We start from the raw sequence: 23,153 nt of genomic DNA, 5'->3' as shown, positions 1-23,153 counted from the left end.
ATCTTCAAGTTGCAGGGAAAGAAAGGGAGGCTCAATTGTCACTTCAGTTTCGTGATATTGCCACCATTGTCATGGAAAACACCATTAATCCTGACACGAAATGCCCTTACTCGATAACTATGATCGAACGTTTGATGCATGACATCCATTTTGCTGTTGATCCTTATAACAGTTCCAAAAAGCAGGTTTAGCACTGTTTTATCTACTGTATTGCTATGCATAATTCTTCTGATTTGTCTTATTTTGGGACATTTGATTAGCTGTATCTTTGATTGTTGCACTTTGTAAATTACAGTATAAAGTTGAGATAAATTATGGTTTTATTGTGTAGTTTAGTTCATAAGTTAATTCTATGCATCGTGAATTACAGGCACTAGATGTTATTCACCGGCTTGTAAAGAAATTTCCCATCAAAAGATCTCCAATGAGACTTCGACTTACTGTTGGTGAGAAGAATTTTTCCACTATATTGGAGAAGCTAGGCACTTGGAATGGTGAGATTGTGACTATGGATGAATCTGGAACTCAATTTTCAGTTGTAAGTTCGCAGATATCTGTGGCTGCTTCTCACTTTCTGTTATGATATGAATTATTTTTACTTATATTTTTTTACTTTTAAGTACTTGATTATCGTACTTTAACAATTAATAAAGCGTATTCAATGCCTTTTTATGAAGTTGCATAAAAGTATGTCTTTGGTGATATGCAAGGTGATGTTTGGGTTGTTTGATACCTTGTTTTCATTAGGCAAGTGCTTTTTATGTATTATACAACAGTCCTGTGACTCTTTGAGTCTTGGCAATGTTTCTTCAACAGGTCCTATATACAACGGGTGTAGTTTTACAACGAAGATTGGTACCCTAAATTTCATTCATGTCTTTTAACCCGTTTGTGAAGTTGACTTTTATTGGATTTGGGGTGACTTTTATGTGATTTTGGTTAACTAAGTCCACTGCATACAGATACACTGGCCTATGGTTTTTGTACGGAAAATTTTGCATCTTCTTACATTGTTATTTTATCTTTCACATTGCCACAGTAGTCTAGGGACTTTGCATGTATATGTCTGCTTCTCCATGATTTATTATGCTTCGCATGGAATTTGGATTTTATCCTTGTCGGACACCTCTTTCCAAAGCTGATACTTTCCTGGCGCAGATAAAACGAAAGTAAAGAGTTTCTAGGATAAAAGACGAGTAAAGAGCTAGAACTTGTCATCTATTCAAGGGTAGATAGCCCAATCACAATGTGAAAGCATGCCCTTGAGGTTATAGGCAGTTTCCTGCAAAACCTTGCTAGTTGCTGGTGGCCGATTTAGAACTCTCGAACATAGGTCTTTGTGACAATGACATTTTGTTTACTTCCCTCTTTCTGAACATGACGTCTCCTGCCAAATCCTACAAGTTTAACGGAGTAGGGAGGATGGCCAACGGCTCTTTTGAAAGCCATGCTTTCAAGGCTTTTAGTAGTTTGAGCCTGTAACTATCCTTCTAGTCCTCGGTGGCTCGTTGATATAAAAAAAATCTAGGTTTCTGGAGACGTAGACATCTTTCTACTTCTTTCTTTTGGAATAACAAACTCTCAATGTACACATTACTTTGCAGTAGAACATATGAACACTGAGACAAACAAGGAGAGAGATGCTAGGTGTAGGATGTGAATAAATTTGGGGCTCTCAAAAATAGAAAATACTCTTTTATTGAGTTCTTCCTCTACAGCCTCCCACACACATGCTCTCCCTCTCTCCAGTATGTTACTAGTTTTCTCTGTTACTTTCTTTTGCTTCAGAATAAGTTGAGCTTCATTTTTTTTTTATCTTTTGATTTTCAGGATGACCAGAAGATGGCAGCAAGGTTGGCTAACACAATGTGCAATTCACTTAAAGGAAGACCTGCCCTGGTATAGTCATACTTCTTTTTATTGCATGATTGCAAATTCTAATTTGTGGGTGGCTATTTTAAAGGTTTTGTTTGGTGCAGGGTCGTATTTTCCAAGGAAAGGAGCCACCTCAATTTGTTGCTATATTTAGCCTATGGTTGTGCTAAAGGTACTTGCAGGGATCGAGTCGATTGGAATTAGAAAGTCAACACGGCCTTAATTAAGGTTTGTAATGCATGATCTAAAGGGAGCTAAGTGGCCGGATTAGAGAAATTTGTTAGACTAGCTCTCTAGCCTTTTGTCTTTATTTGTTAATATTAGTGTTAATTTGTTAGACTAGCTAGCTAGGTGTTTAAAAATTGTAAACGTACGTACTATACGCTTTTCTCTATTGGGTTAATATAAATGAAGTTAATTTCATGATTTATTAATAAAAATAAGCAGATTCATACATTTGCTATTCTGGTGTTGATTGGTGCGTGTACAGGTCTCAATGCTCAATGGTGTATATATATAGATTTGGTTATTGCCACCTATTTTATATTTTAAAAGAATTTGGAAAAAAAAAATAATGTTGTTGAAGGGGGCTTTTAATGTACGCCTCGACAACATATGAATTTATGGCGCCAATGTACAGGTATTGACGCAAAAATACAGGTCTGTTGAGGGGGGCATTTAAGAAGTGAGCCTCAACAGAGGTGTCTGTTGAGGCGGGCTTTTGTAAAGCCCCCCACAACAGGTCCTTATTTTTCGCTTTGGTTTTGGCCTGTTGAGGCGGGCTTTTGAAAGCCCCCCACAACAGACTACCTGTTGAGGCGAACAAAGCCCGCCTCAACAGCTATGTGAGCTGTTGAAGCCACGTCTGTCGAAGCGGGCCTTGTTCGCCTCAATAAGCCCAAAATGCCCCCCTCAACAGGTATTTTTTCCACTAGTGTATGTGCGCAATGATCACACAGAGGGGATGTGGATAGATGATGATGATTCTGAACCTTCTAATACAAGTAAACAGAAGAAAAGAAAACATTGAGATGGTTTCTTATGTTAGAAATGAAAACTCAAACTACTTTACTGGTCTGCTGATCTTGCTACTGATCCTGCACATTCTGACTACTAATTAAATATTGATCTACTGATCTTGCTACTTATCAATAGTATTTTGATGCTCTAAATATGTATCTACTGATTTGGTTCTAATCTGTTGCTTTTCCCATCTTTTTCATACTGATCAACTGATCTGCTCTAAATGCTGATTAAATACTGATCTACTGATCTTGCTACTAATCAATACTGATGTACTGATTTTTCACCGGTATTTGTTTCTTAAGTGAACTAATGCCAGATTCTATCAAAATATTGCCTGCGTTACTCTAATACGGGTGCTTGCATACTTAAAAACCTGCATAAGTTCTTAATTGTACACATTCGTGCACTTGTTGATGCTAGTCAGTTGAGTCCTTGTTCTGAATTGAGATTATTGTTCTTCATTCGCTAGCAGTGGTATACTGAAACTTGAAACAGATTGATGTTTCTGATGAGTCGATACTTTTTATCGTGACTCTATGAGGAATTAGGGTTAAGGGATCAATTATTCTTGTTGTTATCCTCTTGTTTAGAAAATCAGAACAGTGGGAAACAACACAAACTTCAAAACCTATGGACTCCGGCACGCTGCAACACTTTTATTTATTTTGATAACCTGACCTTTTTGTACTTACATTAAGTGTCACTTGTTTTCTCAGATCAATGGCTTCTTCACAGCAGCATACCACTGAATTTGTTCCCCTCCCAAAGAAAGGAAAAGAAGAAAAAGGTCGTGGAGCCACTAGAATGAGTAAAGTTGTTCGAGCAAGGAATAAGGGGCTCAAATTTCAGATTAATTGGAACATCAATGATTTACCAATTGGTAAACACAGTGTACCTATGATGAGTTATTGGGGAACTAGCATCCGCACTAATGTCCCAATTACTCTTAAGACATGGAAAAGTGTTCCTCAACGTTTGCTAGATTCTCTGTTTGACGATGTTGCGGTAATAATATCATTAGTACATTTTGTTAAATAACTATTCTTTATATGATGGTGAACATCGACATTGATTAATTTTATTCTTTACTTCTTAGATAACATATAACATTGACCCCAAGAAGAAAAAATGGATGTTGAAAAAAGCTAATGATGTTTGGACGAACTTCAAATCCGATCTCACAAGAAATTGGATTTGGACACCGCAAATGGAAATACGTACAGCTCCACCAAAGCAATACAATTTTATCAAGCCAAATGATTGGAAAGAGTTTGTTCAAAGTCGACTTACAAAAGAATGGGCGGTATGTTCTTTCTATACTCGTTAAAAGATTTACAGAAGAATGAGTGTTTCATTACTACTAGGTTAATAAACCAAATGCATAATCATTAAGCATGTTGTTCGATAGAAAATGGAAAAGCTGCTGCAGATTGTGATAGTTGTAGTGTAGGATTGCACAGAGAGTCACAGGAACACCTAAAGCACAGCAAACAAAAAGCAAATGGAACCAATTCAGTATCAATTCAGAACTCCCTGATGTGGCTTTTCTTCTACATCTTGTTTTGTGTATTCCTTATAATTAAGTAATGTAGATTTTACAAGAGAATAATGAATTAAAATTAATTAATCAAGAGAACTGTACAGGCAGAAAGTTAGATTAAAAGTCTGGAAATAAAAACGGTGTAGGCTAATGTCAAGTTGAAGAAAAACACCAAAAGTAATGAGCTAAATCTGGAAAAAATTAACCTAGAAAATACCTTACAATCAGTGCCACATTGTTTGGTTGTCAATTCTCTTCTCGTTGTACTTTGTGCATCTGACAATGCCAAAAATGCAACTGAATTATTCAGTCTCTCGCAAAGAACTTTGCACTGCTCTTGCAGTAAAGAGGTATCCGTGTTGAATGTTCGATGACCATCTACAGCCATTCTTCTCCCGAACATATCATTTATTACTTGATCTGTAGCATTATTTGATAATAATAAGTACCTGATCTGTAGCCTTATTTCAGCACTGCTAAACAGATCTTGACCTATTTTTGTTTATCAGGAGAAGAGTGCAGCCGCAAAGAAGTCTGCAGGGGGACATTTATATCATCAAAAGCGTGCTTGTAGAGGATATGCTCGATTTGAGCAAGATGTGGTAAATGAATTTTGAGTATTTCTATGTTTAAATTGATATAAAATGTATCCTAGAAAGGTCACAATTTTAATTTCTTGTAGATCGAAGAGATGGCTAAGAAACGCATTTATGTATCATCGGTTAGTCGAGCTCAACTGTGGAAATTAATGAGGACCGACAACAAAGGGAATATTTAGGAAGGGGCTAAAGAAGTTGCTAAGCGCATAGTATGAGTTTGATATGGAGTGATATCTGATTTGTTATATAATAATATGTTTATCAATGTAATAAATTTCTTTGTAACTTTGTTTCTTATGAATGCTGTAGGATTATTTTATGCATCAAGCTGAAAAAGGAGAGATTGAAGACACGGGTAGGCTAGATGTATTGTCTAAGGCCTTGGAGGAGAAACGATATGGTGGTCGTGTGAGAGGGGTTGGAGTTGGAGTGACAAATACAGATTATTTTGGAGCGATAACAACTAGAAAAGAGTATATGGATCAAGTGACAAAATTGTGCTCACGGGTTAAAATCTTGGAGCGGGAAATAAAGGATATGAAGAGCAGAAAGCCTAAGGGAAGAAAGAATCATTCGGTGGAGGAGGAGGAAGACGAGGAGGAGGAGGAGAAAGACGAGGAGGAGGAGGAGGAGGAGGAGAAAGACGAGGAGGAGGAGGACGATGAAATGGACGTCGAGGAGGAGAATCTTGATGGCTTAATGTTCGATCACATTCGGGACACGCCTAAGGCTAGTTCTCCTGAGGTAAATAGATTAAATATTTTCATTGAACCATGTGCCTATGTCAATTCCGTTTCTTTGACTGATTTAGTTGGCTTCCTAATAAGACTTTGGTTCCATTTCTTTGACTGACGCATACCTTAAAAATCTGATTGGACAAGGAAACTCCATTATGATCAGGACACACAACAATATAGATTAAAAGTTTCTCATATATAAGTTCTCATATACTTCTGGTATTAGATTAAAAGTTTCTCAACAGATGAGCAGCAGCATACTGCAGTCAGCAGCAGCGTACTGCAGTCAGCAATATCAGCTGACTCGTTCTATTTTTGCTGGTTCTTATGCTCTCTAATTCAGTTTAAGTGCTTTCCTTTGAACAACTAACATGACAAAGTTTCATTTATAGGAGAATGTCGAAGTTTTGAAGCTAGATCACATTGGGGACGCAACTACAAAACAAGATATTTGTATTATTCCCGAGGTAAATAGATTGAACCAAATAATTCTGATTTGAAAAAACAATCTGCCACATTCTCGTGATTTCTGAATTAATTTAGATAAAGAAACATGACTAATGCGATTTCCATTGACGTTGATGCTGTGAATTTGTAACTCATTTGTTGACTCTTGTAGGGTTTAACTCCTTGCAAATTAGCATTGTCCAATCCTCGGTATCGAGTGGTTGCTACGGGGAATGTTCACAACTTCAAAACTGGCACAGTGATGCATCTACTACCAATACCATCAGGATATGCACGAGTTTGTATCAGCTATTCTACGGAGATGGACACTCCTTTGCCCGTGCCGCTTGAAGGAGAAGCTGTAACCATCGGAGAAGCTATAGGGACCCTTGTTTTCTGGCCTATAGAACTTATTGTTCTAGATACGGCGGTAAAAATTATTTCTACATGTGTATTATTTATGGTTTTTAACATTGTTTATGAACGACGATTGTGTTACTTATAGGCGGAAATTTCTTCAAAAGATAATGACAAACAAGTAGAATCCATCAAAACTCCAACATCGTCAACAGGAGAATCTCACAAGGTAGACGACGGTTGTGAGGAAAATGTAGATGTGGCTACCCTTCCAGAATGCCTTTTTATGTTCCATATCTGTGTTTCGAAGATGGAACGTAACGAACAAATTAAAATGCCAATTCACATTGGAGTAACAACACAAAGCAAGAACATCTTTCTTGGTAGGAAAGAAATCTTCCGTCTCCTTGCACAGAAAGAACTTGAACTGCCCCATATATTGACATATATGTCGTAAGTATATATTCCTTTTTGTTTCATTTCCTTGAAATTAACTTATCCGTTTGAATTTTGAAATCTAGGGAATTGTTACATCTTCTTTCTAATAGTCCTTAATATACATATTTTTCCTTGAAAATTTATAGGAAGTTATATGATCGATGTTGTTTGACTGGATGCTCTGCTTTGTTTGGGTTTTTATGCCCATCGGGGATATCCCTCTTTACCGAATTTAAAAAAGGGGAGTCGAAGAAGGTAAAAGAGTGCAAAAGAAGTCGGACGCAATATATTGTAGACACACTAAAAGAAATGGCGGCTAAAGGAAAAATCTTCATTGCTCCATATAATGCTCAGTATAATATCTTTCACTCACTTATATTTAAATGTTTGCGTATTGAGAATCTTTCTCCTATGACTTAAAATTTGATATCTTGGTTCGTAGGTTTCATTGGGTTTTGTGCGTTATTGATCCTTACAATAACACAGTATATTACTTGGATTCTTTACGTACTCTTGAATTCATAGGAAACGAAAAAGGCATCATTGGGGATTTACTTGAAATCGTTAACACGTAAGTGAGTTTAATTAACAACCATTGCTTGTCTTTAATTAAATTTTTATATGATAATTAACTGATGGTCTTGTCTTAATTTTTGTTTCCCTTTAGAGCACTTCTCCAATTTCGAAGTGACAGGGAGCTTGCCACAAAGTTAAAGATGAACACAAAATGGATAAAAATACAAGTAAGCATTTTATATATTATTTTATTAGCTCGAGCTGAAAATGTATGGAATATTTACAGACCTGTGGTTTATTTTGTAGTGTCCTTGCCAAGAAGATTACATAGATTGTGGATATTATGTGATGAGATTCATGAAGGAGATAATCTCACACAAGCGACTTCAAATTCCTGAAGAAGTAAGTCTTATTTCTGCTGAACCTTTTTGTTTTGCAAATCTGAACTTAGTGTTGCTGTGTATTTTCCGGACACTGCAAAGATTAGCTGAACTTAATATGTTGGAGTGTATGGCTGCGTTATATTTTGAAACAGGGGAAGGAAAGTCTAGTTGTTGTGGGGGACTAATTTGTTGGAGTGTATGGGTGCGTTATACTAAAGGTCATATACATAATTGTCCATGCTTTTAGTAGAAGCAGTCTTTAATTGCATCGTTTGCTGACAAATCTCATCCTTTAACTAGATCATTTAAGTATAGAAGTAGTTTAGTGGTCTGAAATTTTTGGAGTCTGGTGTTGACAGTCCTGCTTATACTTCTACTGCTGTTGACTGTCCTGCTTCTTGTCCTGCTGCTGTGTTTGTTGATCAGCAACTGTCTAGCCATTGAATCAGCAACTCTGTTTGTTGATCGAGCTTCATAAATCAGACTAGTTCCTGTAAGTTATTTATAGGAATGCATAAGATATGAGAGAGTAGCATAGGCACACTGTGACTGAGTACTCAAGATAGTAATCTGATTTAGTAATCTGGCCATACTAAATCTGATTTCTCATATAATCTGACCATATATTCCCTTTGCTAGCTGCTTCATAAATCCTCATAAATCCCCAAAATGTACAGCAGAATCGTACAATAATAGCCAAGACAACCTGAGACTTGCTGCTGGCCATATATTCCCTTTGCTAGCTGCTAGTTGTTAATGATTTCAGACTGGCTGCTAGAAATGCCATAGAAGCTGGTAGTTGTTAATGATTTCAGACTGGCTGCTAGAAATGCCAAGGAAGAAACATTGCAGAGTGAAATGGTTATGGAATTTTTCAATCCCATATTTAGTATGCAAGTGTTTGTAACTGGAAAATCAATATCTTGGATGAGCATTGGGTGTAACATTTTAAACAATTGTGTGGCTTGTATAGGTCACTTTGAGATAGGTTTGATACAAATTCACCTAATACAACCAACCTATGTTAAGTGATAATCTATTCCTATAATGTGAAGTTTAGATTTTTTTTTTCCATATATGGCACTTATTGTTTATTGTAATACTAATTCTTACGGGTTTTTTCCCATCTATATATGTATGAATATCTTATACCCCTATTGTTTCGCAGTACTTTTCAGATTGTCAGTTTCCAAGTTATGACACGGAGCAGATTGACGAAGTAAGAGTTGAGTGGGTGCGCCATGTTGTTCAACAAATGTATAATGGCTAGGTTACGTTGAATGAACCAACAAACATACAACTTTATTAATTAATGTATTTTGCGTAGTTTAATGTTTAGAATTTTATTTGTGACCTATGTAATCTGTTTTATTAGGATGACTTGTAAAAATTCTTTCCATTGAGGTTTGGGAATTAATATTCAACTATTCACTACTCTTCAATATATGGTTTTATTTTGCGGAAAAAAATGAAATGCTTTTCAGGTAGGCAGCGATATTATAAATAATTAAAAAAAAAATTAAACAAAACTTTAACAGCGCTTCTTAACATCTGCTATTAGAAAATAATTTGAAAGATGGCGCCAAATCTTCAACATCGTTTCTTTAATAGCGTTTATAATGTGCTATGAAAGAAACATTTGAATTATCCTAGATGTTACATATGACAGCGCTTTTGAAAAGCGCTATTAAAGGTACCTTTTACTTTTAATAGCGAAGCCATCAACAGCGCTTCAAGAAGCGCTGTTAAATGCATTATTAAGCGCTGTTAAATGCAATTTCTGTCGTAGTGGATCTTGCCGGAAAACTTGTACTCCTAGAATGATACAAGACGTTGTTTCATTCTCTTTTATGCCGTTGTGCATTAGAATTCCTGTCGGTATGGCCCGACTGTCGGTAGTAGCCCGACTTATTTTGGTGTATGGTTGGCTCCCATCACCCTTTTCTTTCCTTTTGAGGATACTTTACTTTACCCGTTCGAAGCTACTTTTTATTAAACTGTGAGTCAAGAGTCGTGTCTCGTGTCGAGTCTTATCTCCATGTTTACTTGTTTATTTTATGGCTTTTGCATGTGGATTATCTATTTTGTCGAGTGAAGCATGTTAGGATAGAATGTTATTCTAGCTTGTTCGTACTCAGCTTTTGCTGACTTCGTGCTTCATGTCTTCTGGTCATGGCCTTCGCCTTAATGACCCTATGGTGATCCATCAATTGCATTTGCGTTGTTGGGGAGTAGATTTAAATAAAGCAGGTTTGTAGAGATAACTTGCGGGAGAAGTTATCATGGGATTCGAGTCGAGAGTTTTATGCTTCCGTAATTTATAAACTCTATTTTTATTTATAGTAATGACTAATATTACTATTTCAGTTAATGGATTTCAAATGGTTTGTTTTAGTTTGGGCCTCAACGGCTCCAACTTGTTTTAATGACCATTAACTATTTATTTAATATGTTTGAAAGTTAATTAATTCCGCTGCGTAATTCTGGTAAATAGCCTTAGCCGTTATCACGGTGGCGGTAATATCTTTGTAATTCCTGTGTTTTAAGTTGGAAAATTTTTTATATAAAGCAAGGAATTATTAGGGTGTTACAGTGGCCTTGGCTGCGTTGTGTTGGCGCGCTTGGCTTGTTGGACGCGGGCCTGGCTTCGTGCTGGGCCTTCGTCTAGCAAGTCTCGTCTGATGCTAATTCGTACGACGCGCTTTCGATTAATTTCCCGATTCCGGAATTCATTTCTGATACGAACAATATTTAATATTTTCGATTCCGGAATTAATTTCCGTTTCGAACAAATATTTAATATTCCCGTTTCCAGAATTATTTTCCGATTCCAATAATATTTCCGATTCCGACAATATTTCCGTTTCCGGCAATATTTCAGATTCCGGCAATATTTCCATTTCCGATAATATCTTCCGATACGTACCATGTTTTTGTTTCCGGCAACATCTACGACTTGGATAATATTTATATTTCCGATACGATCCATATTTCCGTTTCCGGAAATATCATCGTTTCCGGAAATATCATCGTTTCCGGAGTATTCATTGTTTGCCTTTGACGATCTCAGCTCCCACTGAAACCAAGATCCCTCGATTCCGAACATCCATAGATGGAGTATTTAATGCCATTAAATACTTGATCCGTTATGTACTATTTGTGTGACCCTACGGGTTCAGTCAAGAGTAAGCTGTGGATTAATATCATTAATTCCACTTGAACTGAAGCGGCCTCTAGCTAGGCATTCAGCTCACTTGATCTCACTGAATTATTAAATTTTTAATTAATATTGAACCGCATTTATTAGACTTTACATTAAATGCATACTTGGACCAAGGGCATTATTTCCTTCACTGATTTCATTAATTCACAAGCTATAGCTTTTCTTGTGGAAGGTGATAGAGAAACAGTTACCAATAAAATCCCAATGATTCTCTATACTGAAAATGAGAATGGCGATCCAAAGACATTTCGGGAAGCAATGGCTTCTAGAGATTCGGCTTTTTGGAAAGAGGTAATAGATGACGAGATGGATTCTCTTGTATCTAACAAGACTTGGGTCTTGGCAGAATTGCCTCCTGGTTCCAAAGCTATTGGATGTAAGTGGGTTTTTAGGGTAAAGAAGAATGTGGATGGTGAATCAATTAAAGTATTCAAAGCTAGACTTGTGGGTCAAGGTTTTAGTCAAAGAGAAGGAGTAGATTATTTTGATACATATGCTCCTGTGGCAAGAATTACATCCATAAGAGTCTTGATAGCTATAGCTGCTTTGAATGGATTGCGTGTACACCAAATGGATGTTAAAACTGATTTTCTAAATGGTGATTTAGATGAAGAGGTGTACATGAAGCACCCTGAAGGGTTTGTCCTTCCTGGTTATGAACATAAAGTTTGTAAGCTACTTAAATCATCGTATGGTTTAAAGCAAGCTCCAAAGCAATGGCATGAGAAATTTGATTCTGCAATATTGTCTCATGGTTTTGTTCATAACTCTGCTGATAGATGTATATATTCTAAGCTTACAAAGGAATATAGTGTCATTTTATGCCTATATGTTGATGATATGTTAATATTCGGAACGAACATGATTGGCATAAATGAAACCAAAGCTTATTTAAGTTCTTGTTTCAAGATGAAAGACTTAAATGAGGTTGATACTATTTTAGGTATCAAAGTGAGAAAAAATAGTGGGGGTTATTCTTTGAGTCAGTCTCATTATGTTGAGAAGATGCTTAAGAAATTTGAGCATTTGACTTTTAAAGAAGCAAATACTCCATATGATACATCATGTAAGCTTAGTGTGAACAGTGGAAGAGCTGTAGCTCAGCTAGAGTATGCTAGTGCAATTGGTAGTTTGATGTATGCTACTCATTGTACTAGACCTGATATTGCATTTGCAGCTTGCAAGATTTCAACGTTTACTAGCAATCCTAGTACAGAACATTGGAAAGCAGTTGGAAGAGTTTTGGTTATTTGAAAAGAACCAAAGGTTATGCTTTACACTATGGAAAATTTTCATCTGTACTTGAAGGATACACAGATGCTAGTTGGATATCTAGTGACGGGGATAATAAATCCACAAGTGGTTGTATTTTTACGCTCGGTGGTGGTGCTGTTTCTTGGGCCTCAAAGAAACAAACTTGCATTACTCATTCCACCATGGAAGCTGAATTTTTATCTTTTAGGGGCAGCAGGCAAAGAAGAAGAATGGTTAAGAAATATGTTATTGGATATAAGGTTGTGGCCAAAACCCATGCCAGCTATTTCTTTGCACTGCGATAGTGAGGCAACTTTGTCTAGAGCTTATAATAAGATTTATAATGGTAAGTCTAGACACATCAGTTTGAGACATGCATATGTAAGACAGTTGATATCCGGCGGGATTATAACGTACTGTAAATTATGTAAGGTCTTATAACAATTTGCCGGATCCTTTCACCAAAGGACTTCCGAGAGAGATGGTTTATGGAACAAGCCAGGAAATGGGCTTGAGACCTATTTGATTAATCAGCAACAATGGAAATCCAACCTTTTATTATGAGTACCCATAATTAAAAGGTTCAATGAAGTAATAACAAATTGTTGATATATAACTGATTACGTCACACTAGCTTATCAGTTATTCTAGTGTATGTTTTAGGGTGAGTTATATACTCTTAATGAAATTCTAGTGAAAGAAAAATTTCACCTATGTAGACATAAGAAATGGTGCCGCTTCTAACAAAAGTTTTAAGGTCAAACTTTTGTAAATGTCTATGAACCAGGTGGAGAACATGGCCATAATAGTGCTACCTTGTTTATGAACATGTTGAAGGACGTTTGTGGGTGAGGTTTTTCCGATTCTAACATAAGAAGTTTTGGCTCAAAAGTTTTTAGCTGCCATAAATTTCGTTAGTATTTTGAATAACTGTCACTAAATCACTAGAAGAAAAAAGCTCAAGTGCGGGCTCATTTTAAGGGGTTAAGTGCGGGCTTTTACATGTGCAGCACATGGCTTGCCCGCACTTGATGTTTCTCAAGTGCTGCCAAAATATTGGCAGCACTTGATACTTCAAGTGCTGCCAATTTACAAAATGAGCCCGCACTTGACAAATTTGGTGCTGCCAATTTTGTAATATGAGCCCGCACTTGACAAAGTTTGTGCTGCCAATTTTGAAAATGAGCCCGCACTTGACAAATTTTGTGCTGCAAATTTTTGAAATTAGCTCGCACTTGACATAAAAATGTGCAGCACAAGCATAAAAAAGAGCCGCACTTGATATATAAATGAGCCGCAATTGATCTAGAAATTTGTTATATAACTGATATCCCTGCTACATATATTATACAATTAGACCAGGCCCACTAGTTAACCTCCATGCATCACATAAAAAAAGTATCCAATTATATAGATAATTAAATTAAATAGTATATAATTATAAATATAAAAATTGATTACATTACAATCCTATGAAAAACTAGCATCCATAATATAAGATTCACTACAAGAAAATATCAAAGACGATAAATGGTAATGAAATTTGCCAACTTTTCTCGAACTTCATTTATCTACTCAATGGTAAAAGGCTGCTCCCTCGGATTGTTGAATACCTAAAGAAGATCGATCATCGAGAAAAAAAAAATATGTTAGTTATATTATAAATATTGTATGGTACATTAAAGTAAGACATAATTTGCTCACAACAATGAAATAATGAACCTTATAATAATAAAATGGCTTATTTCTCTCCCCACTTTCAACTAATGAACCTAAATAAGTATTTTAAACCTTTGGATGTTTTATATACTTAGTTTTATGTTTCAAACACTCATTCTCACCTACTTTGGTCATGTTATACACATTTAAGGCTCGTTTGTTCATTATAGTTCAAATTTTGACTAAAATGGCTTATTTCGCTCCTAACTTTTCCACTAATTTTAAACCCTGTACATGTTTAATACACTTAGCTTTATGTTTCAAAGACTCATTATCACCCACTTTGGTGAAGTTATGCACATTTCAATATACTTCATATTTTGACTAAAATGGCTAATTTCGCTCCTAAATCTCGACTAATGAACTTAAATAAGTATTTTAAACCCTTTACATGTTTAGTACACTTAGTTTATGTTTCAAAAACTCATTATCACCTAATTTGGTCAAGTTATGCACATTTAAGGCTCGTTTGATCACTATAGGTCACATTTTGAGTAAAACGACTTATTTCGGTCCCAACTTTCAACTAATGAACTTAAATAAGTATTTCAAACCATTTACATGTTTAATATACTTAGTTTTATATTTAAAAGGCTCATTCACCTACTTTGCTCATGGTATGTAAATAAGTATTTCAAACCATTTACATGTTTAATATACTTAGTTTTATGTTTAAAAGGCTCATTCACCTACTTTGCTCATGGTATGTACATTTAAGGCTCGTTTGATCATTATAGGTTATATTTTGACTTATTTCGCTCCTAACTTTCAACTAACGAATCTAAATAATTATTTTGTGTCATTCACATGTTTAATATATTTATTTTTATGCTTCTAAGACTCATTATAACCTCATTTGGTCAAGTTATGCACATTCAAGGCTTGTTTGATCATTATAGGTCACATTTTGACAAAAATGGCTTATTTCGCTCCCAACTTTCAATTAATGAGCCGGAAATAAGTATTTTAAACCCTTTACACGTTCATTGGACTTATTTAAGGTTTCTAAGACTCATTGTTACCTACTTTTGTCAAGTTATGAACATTTAAGGCTAGTTTGTTCATGTAGGTCATATTTTGACCAAAATGGTTTATTTCGCTCCCAACTTTCCACTAATGAACTTAAATAAGTATTTTAAACCATTTACATGTTTAATATACTTATTTTTATGTTTGTAAGACTCTATCACACCTATTGTGGTCTAGTTATCTACATTTAGGTCTCATTCAATCATTATAGGTCATATTTGTCTAAAATAGGTTATTGCGTTCCTAACTTTGAAAAAATGAACCTGAAAGATGAACTTTTAAACCTATTCACGTTATATTCTTATTTTTATGATTGTAAGACGCAATCTCAACTACTATGGTCTAGTTATGCATATTTAGGGCTCATTCGATCTATATAGGTCATATCTTGTCTAAAATAGGTTATTTCGCTCATAACTTTGAAAAAATGAATCTAAATAATGAACTTAAAACTTATTCATGTTTTATATTCTTATTTTTATGATATTACGACTCCATCTCACCTAGTTTGGTCTAGTTTTGGACATTAAGGGTTCGTTCATCATTATAGCTCATATCTTGTATAACATGGGTTAACACCTACAATCCTTCAAACCAAACAAAATCCAGCATACAAGCTAAACAAAAAAAAAAATCAGAAAGTCAATTTTGGTAAACTCTGACCATAAATTACCACCTGGTTGCACGAAGAAGCAAAACATAAGCATATCAGAACAAAAACACGGGATAAAAATAGAAGAAGTAGAACAAAAGAAGATCAGAAACAGAAGATCAAATCAAAAGTATGCAGATTAGGTCAAATAGAAGAAGCATATCATAATCAAAGCAGGTATAGCAGAATAGCAGTAGGCAGAATCACATCGCAGCAGGCAAAGCAACAAACACAAACGAGCTCAGCTAAGGACATAATGAATAGATATTGATTATAGCTATATATACACCAACATAGAACTTCTTTATTGAATAGAGTTTAGCTACTGCATTAACTGATAAAAGAATAAGCAGCATACACGTTTCCCTTAATGTGTGAATGAAAGTAAAAGAGAGGAAGCAGAAGAGCTCACCAGGTGAACTAATTTGTTTGAATACTTTGAACCGGCAGTGTGTATGTTCTTCCTGTCCAATAATAAAGTGTGCCAGAGCTGTTACAAGAAACCAGAACACAAGGATCCTGTAATTACTACTAGTATAAAAAAATTACTAAAATAATGAAAGGGAAAAAATAATTACCTAGAATCTGATTACTACTAGTATATACAAAAATGTATTTAAACTAAAAGAAAATGAAAAAATAATCACCTTGGATTTGATGAATCTACAACAACTACAATCATGTAAAATTTCTGGACAGGCTGGTGTCCCACATTAGATGCACCAGAACTACTACTCTAATACTCTCCACGGATCCAATGATATCACCCCCTTCTTGGAGACCAGAAATTGTAAGGTTTTAGAGAACCTGAAACCCATCAGCAAGGTGAACCTAAGAACCATCACAAAGACCATAATTGTAACACAAGTTATAGAAAATAGTAGGAGGAAATCAGCGAATGGGACACAAATAGACTCAAGAAAACCATCATATGGGAAATCATGGCAAATTGGAATAAACAAACTTTTTAAACACTGCAGCCTTAACACAATAACACTCTATCTTAAACTTCATAAGGCAAACCTGCATGTAAATTACTTTTTTTACAAAAGAAACTCTATACTAGAGTAAGTAGTAAGCAGACGCTAGACAAGTATATGGTGATTAAGCCACCCCGGCATAACAAAATACAAATAAAGTTGTAGTAGAATGACATTGCCGAAAAAGTTGAGTAACTAGGTTCAACAACTTAACTAATGCAATTTATAATACACATGAGCATTCACAAGAAAACAAACTATTAAAAAAAAATGTTATAGGGGTCTGATCTGAAATCTGACATATTTATATTGGATAAACACGATCCTCGGTTTTCCGGCCCCGACCCTCCAGATTAACCTAAAGGCCTCATCTAACACAACAGCAACAAAGAAGAGCAGGTCATCCAGCCCAGCAAAGTGCAGCCAAAAGTAAACTTCTCACAACAACAGCTGCTACAAGAGAAGAAGACAACAGCTTCACTCCAGGAACTGCACTAGCAACATGTAGGCTACAGTAGCCAGCAACAACAAAATAGAAACCCTATAACAAACTAAAGAGTGTAGCAATGATGACCTGCAAATCATGGACTATAACCCTTGAAGATAAGAATACAAATCTACGCTTGAAGAAGTACTAAGACGAAGTCTTAAAGTACTAATAAAGAATGATCGCCCAAAGGCAAGACTTGCAATAGTCTGATAGACAACGAACTTCTGATTTGATGACATAACCAATCAAGCATCAGAAAACAAAACTAATCATCACCAAGTATCTGGATTAAACATGGTTACACATAGTATACATAAACTTAAAGTGCTCAGACACAGTTATAAACTACATAATCATATTAAAAAATCTAGTTGCATTGTTGGAAAAACATATTAGCTAGATCAGTAACATGTTTTACTTTGAACAACCAAGAATACAAATTTTCGTTTCTCAGTAATGCCAAAATTTGAGAATTCTTCTAAGCATCTTAAAAGCATTTTTCACAATATAGGCTCCTCCAATTCAGAGAAATTCCAAATTCCATTAATTGGATCGATAACTACCCTTGTGGATATAATATGCAGCTTTATTCAGTATGAATTGGAAATTAATAGTTAAATCTGAAATTATGAAAATGAAAAAACTCCCAATTAACTTGAAAATTAAAATTTTATCGAAGCAGATCAAAGAATCAAATAAATTACTCATGATAAACAAAATAATAGATAGAAACATTAAAGATTAACCAAAAATCACATTTCTAGGAAGTTAGGGTTTGTAAATTGGGGGTTTTGATTTTATTCAAAGTCAACTTAATTGATGAAGGAAAATAGGAAATTACCGATCGACAGTGTAGCACGGATGACAAACCTCAGCTACCACCTTCGGCCACCGTTGGTGGTGGAGATACAAGGTAGTAACGAGAGAAAGATGAAGCCGGCGAGAGAGAGCAGAGAACCAACAACTGGGCAGCGCAAAACAACAAAGATAGAAGCAGTTGTGCCGCCGACAAGAGAAATGGTGGTGGCGGGTTACCGGCCGAGAAGCAGCAAAGGGACGAGAGAGGGGGTTTGAGGTGAAGAGTGAGAGTCGTTTGAGCTGGAGAAAGAGAGATGAGGTAGAGAAAGGGGAAGGAGAGGAGCGCGAAAATGAAAATTAAATTGAAAATAAGAACCCGTGAAATTTTGTGCGGCTCGTTTTTTAAGTGAGCCCGCACTTGAACTCAAGTGCTGCCAATTTTCTTAAATGAGGCCGTACTTGTAAAAATATATTTTTTTTCATTTTTTTTGTGCTCTCAAGTGTTGCCAATTTATTAAATGAGCCGCACTTGAAGGGAAGCACATGGCGATTTTGAAATCCAAAAATAGAAAAAGTAACTTCCAAACAGCTAATTCATATGATCAAAATAAACCTTAGACATAATCCAAAAGAGATGAACACACCAAAACATAAAAATACTCTAACACCTCCAATAGATGCAATTTCAGGAGGATTGGCTATACTAGGATAAAATTGTATCGAAATTAACAGAGTACTTAAACCTGAATTAGTCTGATATGGAAGAGGGTAGAGATCACCGGCGGTGGAGGAGATCGATCTCCGGCGGTGAAGAAGCGACGGCGACGACAGAGGAGAGAGAAAACGAAGCTGAAGAGGAAGAAGGAAAAGAATCAGGGAGAGAGAAAACGAAGGATTCTCTGATTTTAGAAATATTTTTCTCTTTTTTTTAGAATATTTTAGAAATCTTATGTGCGGCTTTTGTAAAATGAGCCCGCACTTAAGTTTAAAGCCCGCAGTTGAGTTTAAGTGCTGCCAATTTTTTAAAATAGCCCGCACTTGTGAAAATGTATTTTTTCTTTTATTTTTCATGCTCTCAAGTGCTGCCAATTTACTAAATGAGCCGCACTTGAAGGGAAGCACATGACGATTTTTCCTCTAGTGAATTAAAGTTCAAATCGAAAGATACTTTTATGTATGCACATTCTCTCATATTGAAGACTAAGTGGGGGATTGTTAGATAATAGTCTTTCAATTTTACTTGTGGGAGTGTTCTCCCACATGGAAGAAATATGTTGTTTTGTATATCTTTAAATATACCCATGTGCATCATATATTGAATATATGTGGTGGCTTGAGTTATTGGGCCAAGTGTGGCTTTGGGCTTGATGTGCTAGTATTGGGTTAGTAATATGGCTATATATTATTAATCAAGACTTAGCACTTAACACTTAGCACGGTTTATTTAAGGATGTTATTAACGTTTAATCTTTTGCGGTTATTAATAATTTAATTAATTAAAATATTAATTATTTATTTGTTTTAATAGGATAATATCAGAGGTGGTTATTTTGGTAACTGCCTATTATTTTCCTATTTAACCTAAGGCATGAGATTAACGTTTAATCAGTGTTTTCCATACTTCTTACAATGTCAGTTTCCTTCCAAAAGGCATATTCATGGGAATGGTTGAGTTTGCTGTATTCCATTTATTATTAGGGAATCATGGGGGTAGATTAGCTTTGAATCCCATCAGCAATATAATGGGGCTAATATTATCCTAAGGATAGAGATTAACTCGTCCTAATCTAGTTTTCTGTATTTACATTTTTTATCGTTCAAAGTATAGTATTTAACGGTTGAAACGATCATTCTTTACACACTAATAAAAATCAATCTTAACATGACTTCTTTCCAAACATAACCCTCTGAAACTAAAATCCTATAGTCAAAACATAAAAAATAAATATAAAATCTTGTAAATTAAAATGGGGAATACAAATGTTACTACCCCCAATGATATTCTAAAATACGTTTTTCTAGTTCTATATTACTATCAATTTATTAATTGACGGATACTCATAGGATGAACAAATAATAACGGAAGCGGAGTGTTGAATGCAATTGTTGCTGCTATTTCATTCAGTACTTCAGTTGGATGAAATCCGTCCATGAATCCATAGAAATTCCTGTGGTTACAAGGTGGACTCAATGGCTCGCACATGAAATCACTTCTTAGTTTGCAACAAGTAGGATCTGTAATAAAGCCTGTGAAATCCATTCGCAAAAGATGTTAGATATTATACACAATTGAATAAGTTTTAATTACAAGGTAATTTTATTTTTGCTATAATACAAGGCAAATAAATGTTATATCGCCACCTACATGTTGTTGCCTCATTCTCAAGACTAACACAGTGCCATCGCACAACATATCATCTTAGAAGTTCCTCGTCACATATAAATGGTTTACTTTTTGCATTATTCACAAAATTCATTTTGACATTATTTTATTTCTAGTATATGAAAATAAATGTTAGTATATATAATATATTGTTTGTTTCAGCTTAATATATATTTTCAAAATATTAATAGTTATATAAGTTTTTAAAATATGTAGTTAAAGATATTGGTGGTCAAAGTTGTGCATTGGCAAGCGTATACAGTTAAAACAGTGCGAGTATTAAGGGACGGAGGGAGTACTTAGTACTCCATATAGTAATTGTGGGCTCATGTGGCCACGTACGTACGTACCTGGGGGGAGTGGATTTAAGGCTTGCATGGCATAGAGATTAATGAAGGTAAACGGAGTCCCAGGAAGGTTTGCGTTGAAATCATCCACTAGAGAAACAAGCTTTGTATTGAAAAGTTGTACTGCTTGGTTGATTTTCTTAACACATTGCGTTGAATTGTTCATAGTCATTTCAGCTGGAGTGCAACCGATCTGTCCCAATCCAAAAACTGCTATCTTCCTTGCACCAGAATCATACAGTGCCTATACCACACCCGGCCATACAAATCTTTTATCAGTTAATCTCAATTTTCACAAGATAATGAAATACATAAAACACTGGCTTAGAATTAGGCTCCGTTCTATTCAACGTATTTAATCTTAACTTATATTGTATGAACTAATCTAAATGAACTTATTTTATCTAAAATAAGTCAAATAGTGAAATAGAACAGACCTTTAGATCTACAAGTTTAATAATTTGCTTTTGGAATAAAAATATCACAAAAATGTATTCCGTATAGTAGATGCTTTGAAAATGGATCCCAAGTTTTTGATACATGCGAAAATCATCAGGGGAAAAAGTTGAGGTGAAAAATACCTGTAGTTGAGCTTTATATCGAGTAGTGAGTAATGTTGCATATTTGTCAGTGGTAAAGCGGTCGCTAGAAGGATAGTGTTCTGGCATGAAATAATTATTAATGTAGTCATTGCTGCCAATATTAACCGTGTACAAACACTTGTTTAAGTAGCTACTAACAGGACTCGAAACCATCGATTGAAGCTTTGAGATCGTTTTATTATAATTTTGTAATTGTTGGTCCATCCAAATCCGATCACCCTGAAATGTAGGAAACAATTTACGTATTACAAAGTTGTTAAAAAAACAAAACACGTGTAATTACTAATTCTTGGGTTAAACTTCATTGAAAAGTTTTTCTCAATATATAGAATTATAATAGTACCAAATGTGATCCAGTGTTTGGAAGGATTCCAGAAGCTCCGGATGCGAAATTTACGCCTCGATATACATCTTGACCCATTTGAGGAGTATATGGATTAATGAATTCTTGAAAGTCCAAGAATTGAGCTGCAATTAAAATATATCAACCATAAAAAGATCATAGTTAATTCTAACTATTATTTGTAAGGAATATATTGTCATTTCGTTGCAATTCCAAACTATCTTACTTGATTATGCACCAAATGGTATATATAAGAGTCCAATTTGATCGAATTTATTGTTTGATAATGAATAAAATATTAAGGTAATTCTCATAATTAATTGCTTTAAGTCGTCCATGCACGATACGTACGAAGTAGGTACCACGTATAATTTTTTATATATATAATATTCAAGGCTATTTGGGGCCAATTTTTTCCGATTTAGTATAACTTTCATAATATAATTCGATACTTCACATTTCTGATATGTAATCATAACTGCTGTCTTCAAAATCAAGTGTAATATTTGTTACAGTATTACACTACTAAATAATCATTTTATAGAGACTAGGAATTTCATCTCTAAATACTCTAAATCAGTCTCATAATGATGATTAGAGACGGATTTGAGACGTAAATAGGGTGTATTTATTAAAGGCGTTTGAGATGGAATTTTCACAAATTCATAACAAATTTGAGACGAAAACTTTGTACCTCCATATACAATTTCGTCTCAATTTGAATTAGAGACAAAATTTTAATAATCCCTCTCGAGTTTGAGATGCTTAAAGTATCCTTCTCGAAATCCATGTCTAAAAATGCTTAACTTTGTAGTGTTAAGGGACATGCATGCATATGCATTCAAGTAATTAATAAATCAGTTTGAATGATTGAATTAACATTGATTCATCAAATAAAAGTATGTACTAATTAATCAACCAAACTAGCTAGGTTTGGGCTACATAGGGACTAGCTTAATTTAGATAAAAGTTGAGGTGAATAGAAAAGTATACTACTTACTGATAAAATCTGCAATGGTGCGCCCATTAGTAAACCTTCCGGTGGGAACTTTGCCTGGAAAGTCAACCCCATAAGGTGAATAATTAGCTTTAGCCATTGTATTGAGGGGATTATTGTTACCAGCATCTGATAACGAATCTCCAAAGATGAAGTAGCATGGCACTTTTGGTTCACCGTTAACCAAATTAGAGCCAACTATAACTAGAAAGAAGAAGATTGCTGAAACTCTCCACATCTTTTAATTGTAATAACCTTTCAATGTTTAAGAGATATTGACTTAGAAGATATATTGCATGTAGTTAACTATATATATTTATAGCACAAAACTGTGATATAAGTTTTTTAAAATAATACAATGATCATATATTATTCCATATTCACATTTCTTGATTGACTTGCATTATTGTTGTACGCC

General features: G+C 35.0%; 2 protein-coding genes and 1 long non-coding RNA gene across 4 annotated transcripts; 1 reads left to right on the top strand and 2 right to left on the bottom strand.

The window, feature by feature from the left end:
- Positions 1–9: 9 nt before the first annotated feature.
- LOC130462057 (uncharacterized) lies at positions 10–2,325 on the top strand. The gene is made up of 4 exons (XM_056830411.1): positions 10–185; positions 371–538; positions 1,831–1,899; positions 1,980–2,325. Exons 1-4 carry the CDS (start codon positions 72–74, stop codon positions 2,043–2,045), a joined length of 417 nt encoding a protein of 138 aa, XP_056686389.1. The 5' UTR covers positions 10–71; the 3' UTR covers positions 2,046–2,325.
- An 11,460-nt stretch (positions 2,326–13,785) lies between these two features.
- Positions 13,786–18,527, bottom strand: LOC130461257 (uncharacterized). 2 transcript variants are annotated; one of them, XR_008921681.1, is made up of 4 exons: positions 18,107–18,527; positions 16,443–16,626; positions 16,208–16,285; positions 13,786–14,008 (listed from the first exon to the last, which is right to left on the bottom strand). It is a non-coding gene; the product is annotated as an uncharacterized lncRNA (long non-coding RNA). The 2 variants fall into 2 exon arrangements; XR_008921680.1 differs by having other exon boundaries at positions 16,443–16,602; positions 18,107–18,521.
- A 1,328-nt stretch (positions 18,528–19,855) lies between these two features.
- Positions 19,856–23,153, bottom strand: LOC110785787 (GDSL esterase/lipase At4g18970). The gene is made up of 5 exons (XM_021990305.2): positions 22,739–23,153; positions 21,739–21,863; positions 21,375–21,614; positions 20,797–21,037; positions 19,856–20,310 (listed from the first exon to the last, which is right to left on the bottom strand). The coding sequence occupies exons 1-5, from the start codon at positions 22,971–22,973 to the stop codon at positions 20,099–20,101; spliced, it is 1,053 nt and encodes a 350-aa protein (XP_021845997.1). The 5' UTR covers positions 22,974–23,153; the 3' UTR covers positions 19,856–20,098.

The sequence above is a fragment of the Spinacia oleracea genome, chromosome 5 (genome assembly GCF_020520425.1).
Source record: "Spinacia oleracea cultivar Varoflay chromosome 5, BTI_SOV_V1, whole genome shotgun sequence".
In the NCBI taxonomy this organism is placed as follows: domain Eukaryota; kingdom Viridiplantae; phylum Streptophyta; class Magnoliopsida; order Caryophyllales; family Amaranthaceae; genus Spinacia; species Spinacia oleracea.
This window is presented reverse-complemented; position numbering and strand designations above follow the sequence as displayed.

Excerpts from the sequence above, each read along its gene's own strand:
- LOC110785787 (XM_021990305.2), bottom strand. The coding sequence starts at position 22,973 with ATGTGGAGAGTTTCAGCAATCTTCTTCTTTCTAGTTATAGTTGGCTCT. Across the intron at positions 21,864-22,738 it reads CACCATTGCAGATTTTATCA|CTCAATTCTTGGACTTTCAA; the intron begins GTAAGTAGTATA and ends TTTTAATTGCAG. Across the intron at positions 20,311-20,796 it reads CTTAAATCCACTCCCCCCAG|GCTTTATTACAGATCCTACT; the intron begins GTACGTACGTAC and ends TGGATTTCACAG.
- LOC130462057 (XM_056830411.1), top strand. The coding sequence starts at position 72 with ATGGAAAACACCATTAATCCTGACACGAAATGCCCTTACTCGATAACT. Across the intron at positions 186-370 it reads ATAACAGTTCCAAAAAGCAG|GCACTAGATGTTATTCACCG; the intron begins GTTTAGCACTGT and ends CGTGAATTACAG. Across the intron at positions 539-1,830 it reads CTGGAACTCAATTTTCAGTT|GATGACCAGAAGATGGCAGC; the intron begins GTAAGTTCGCAG and ends TTTGATTTTCAG.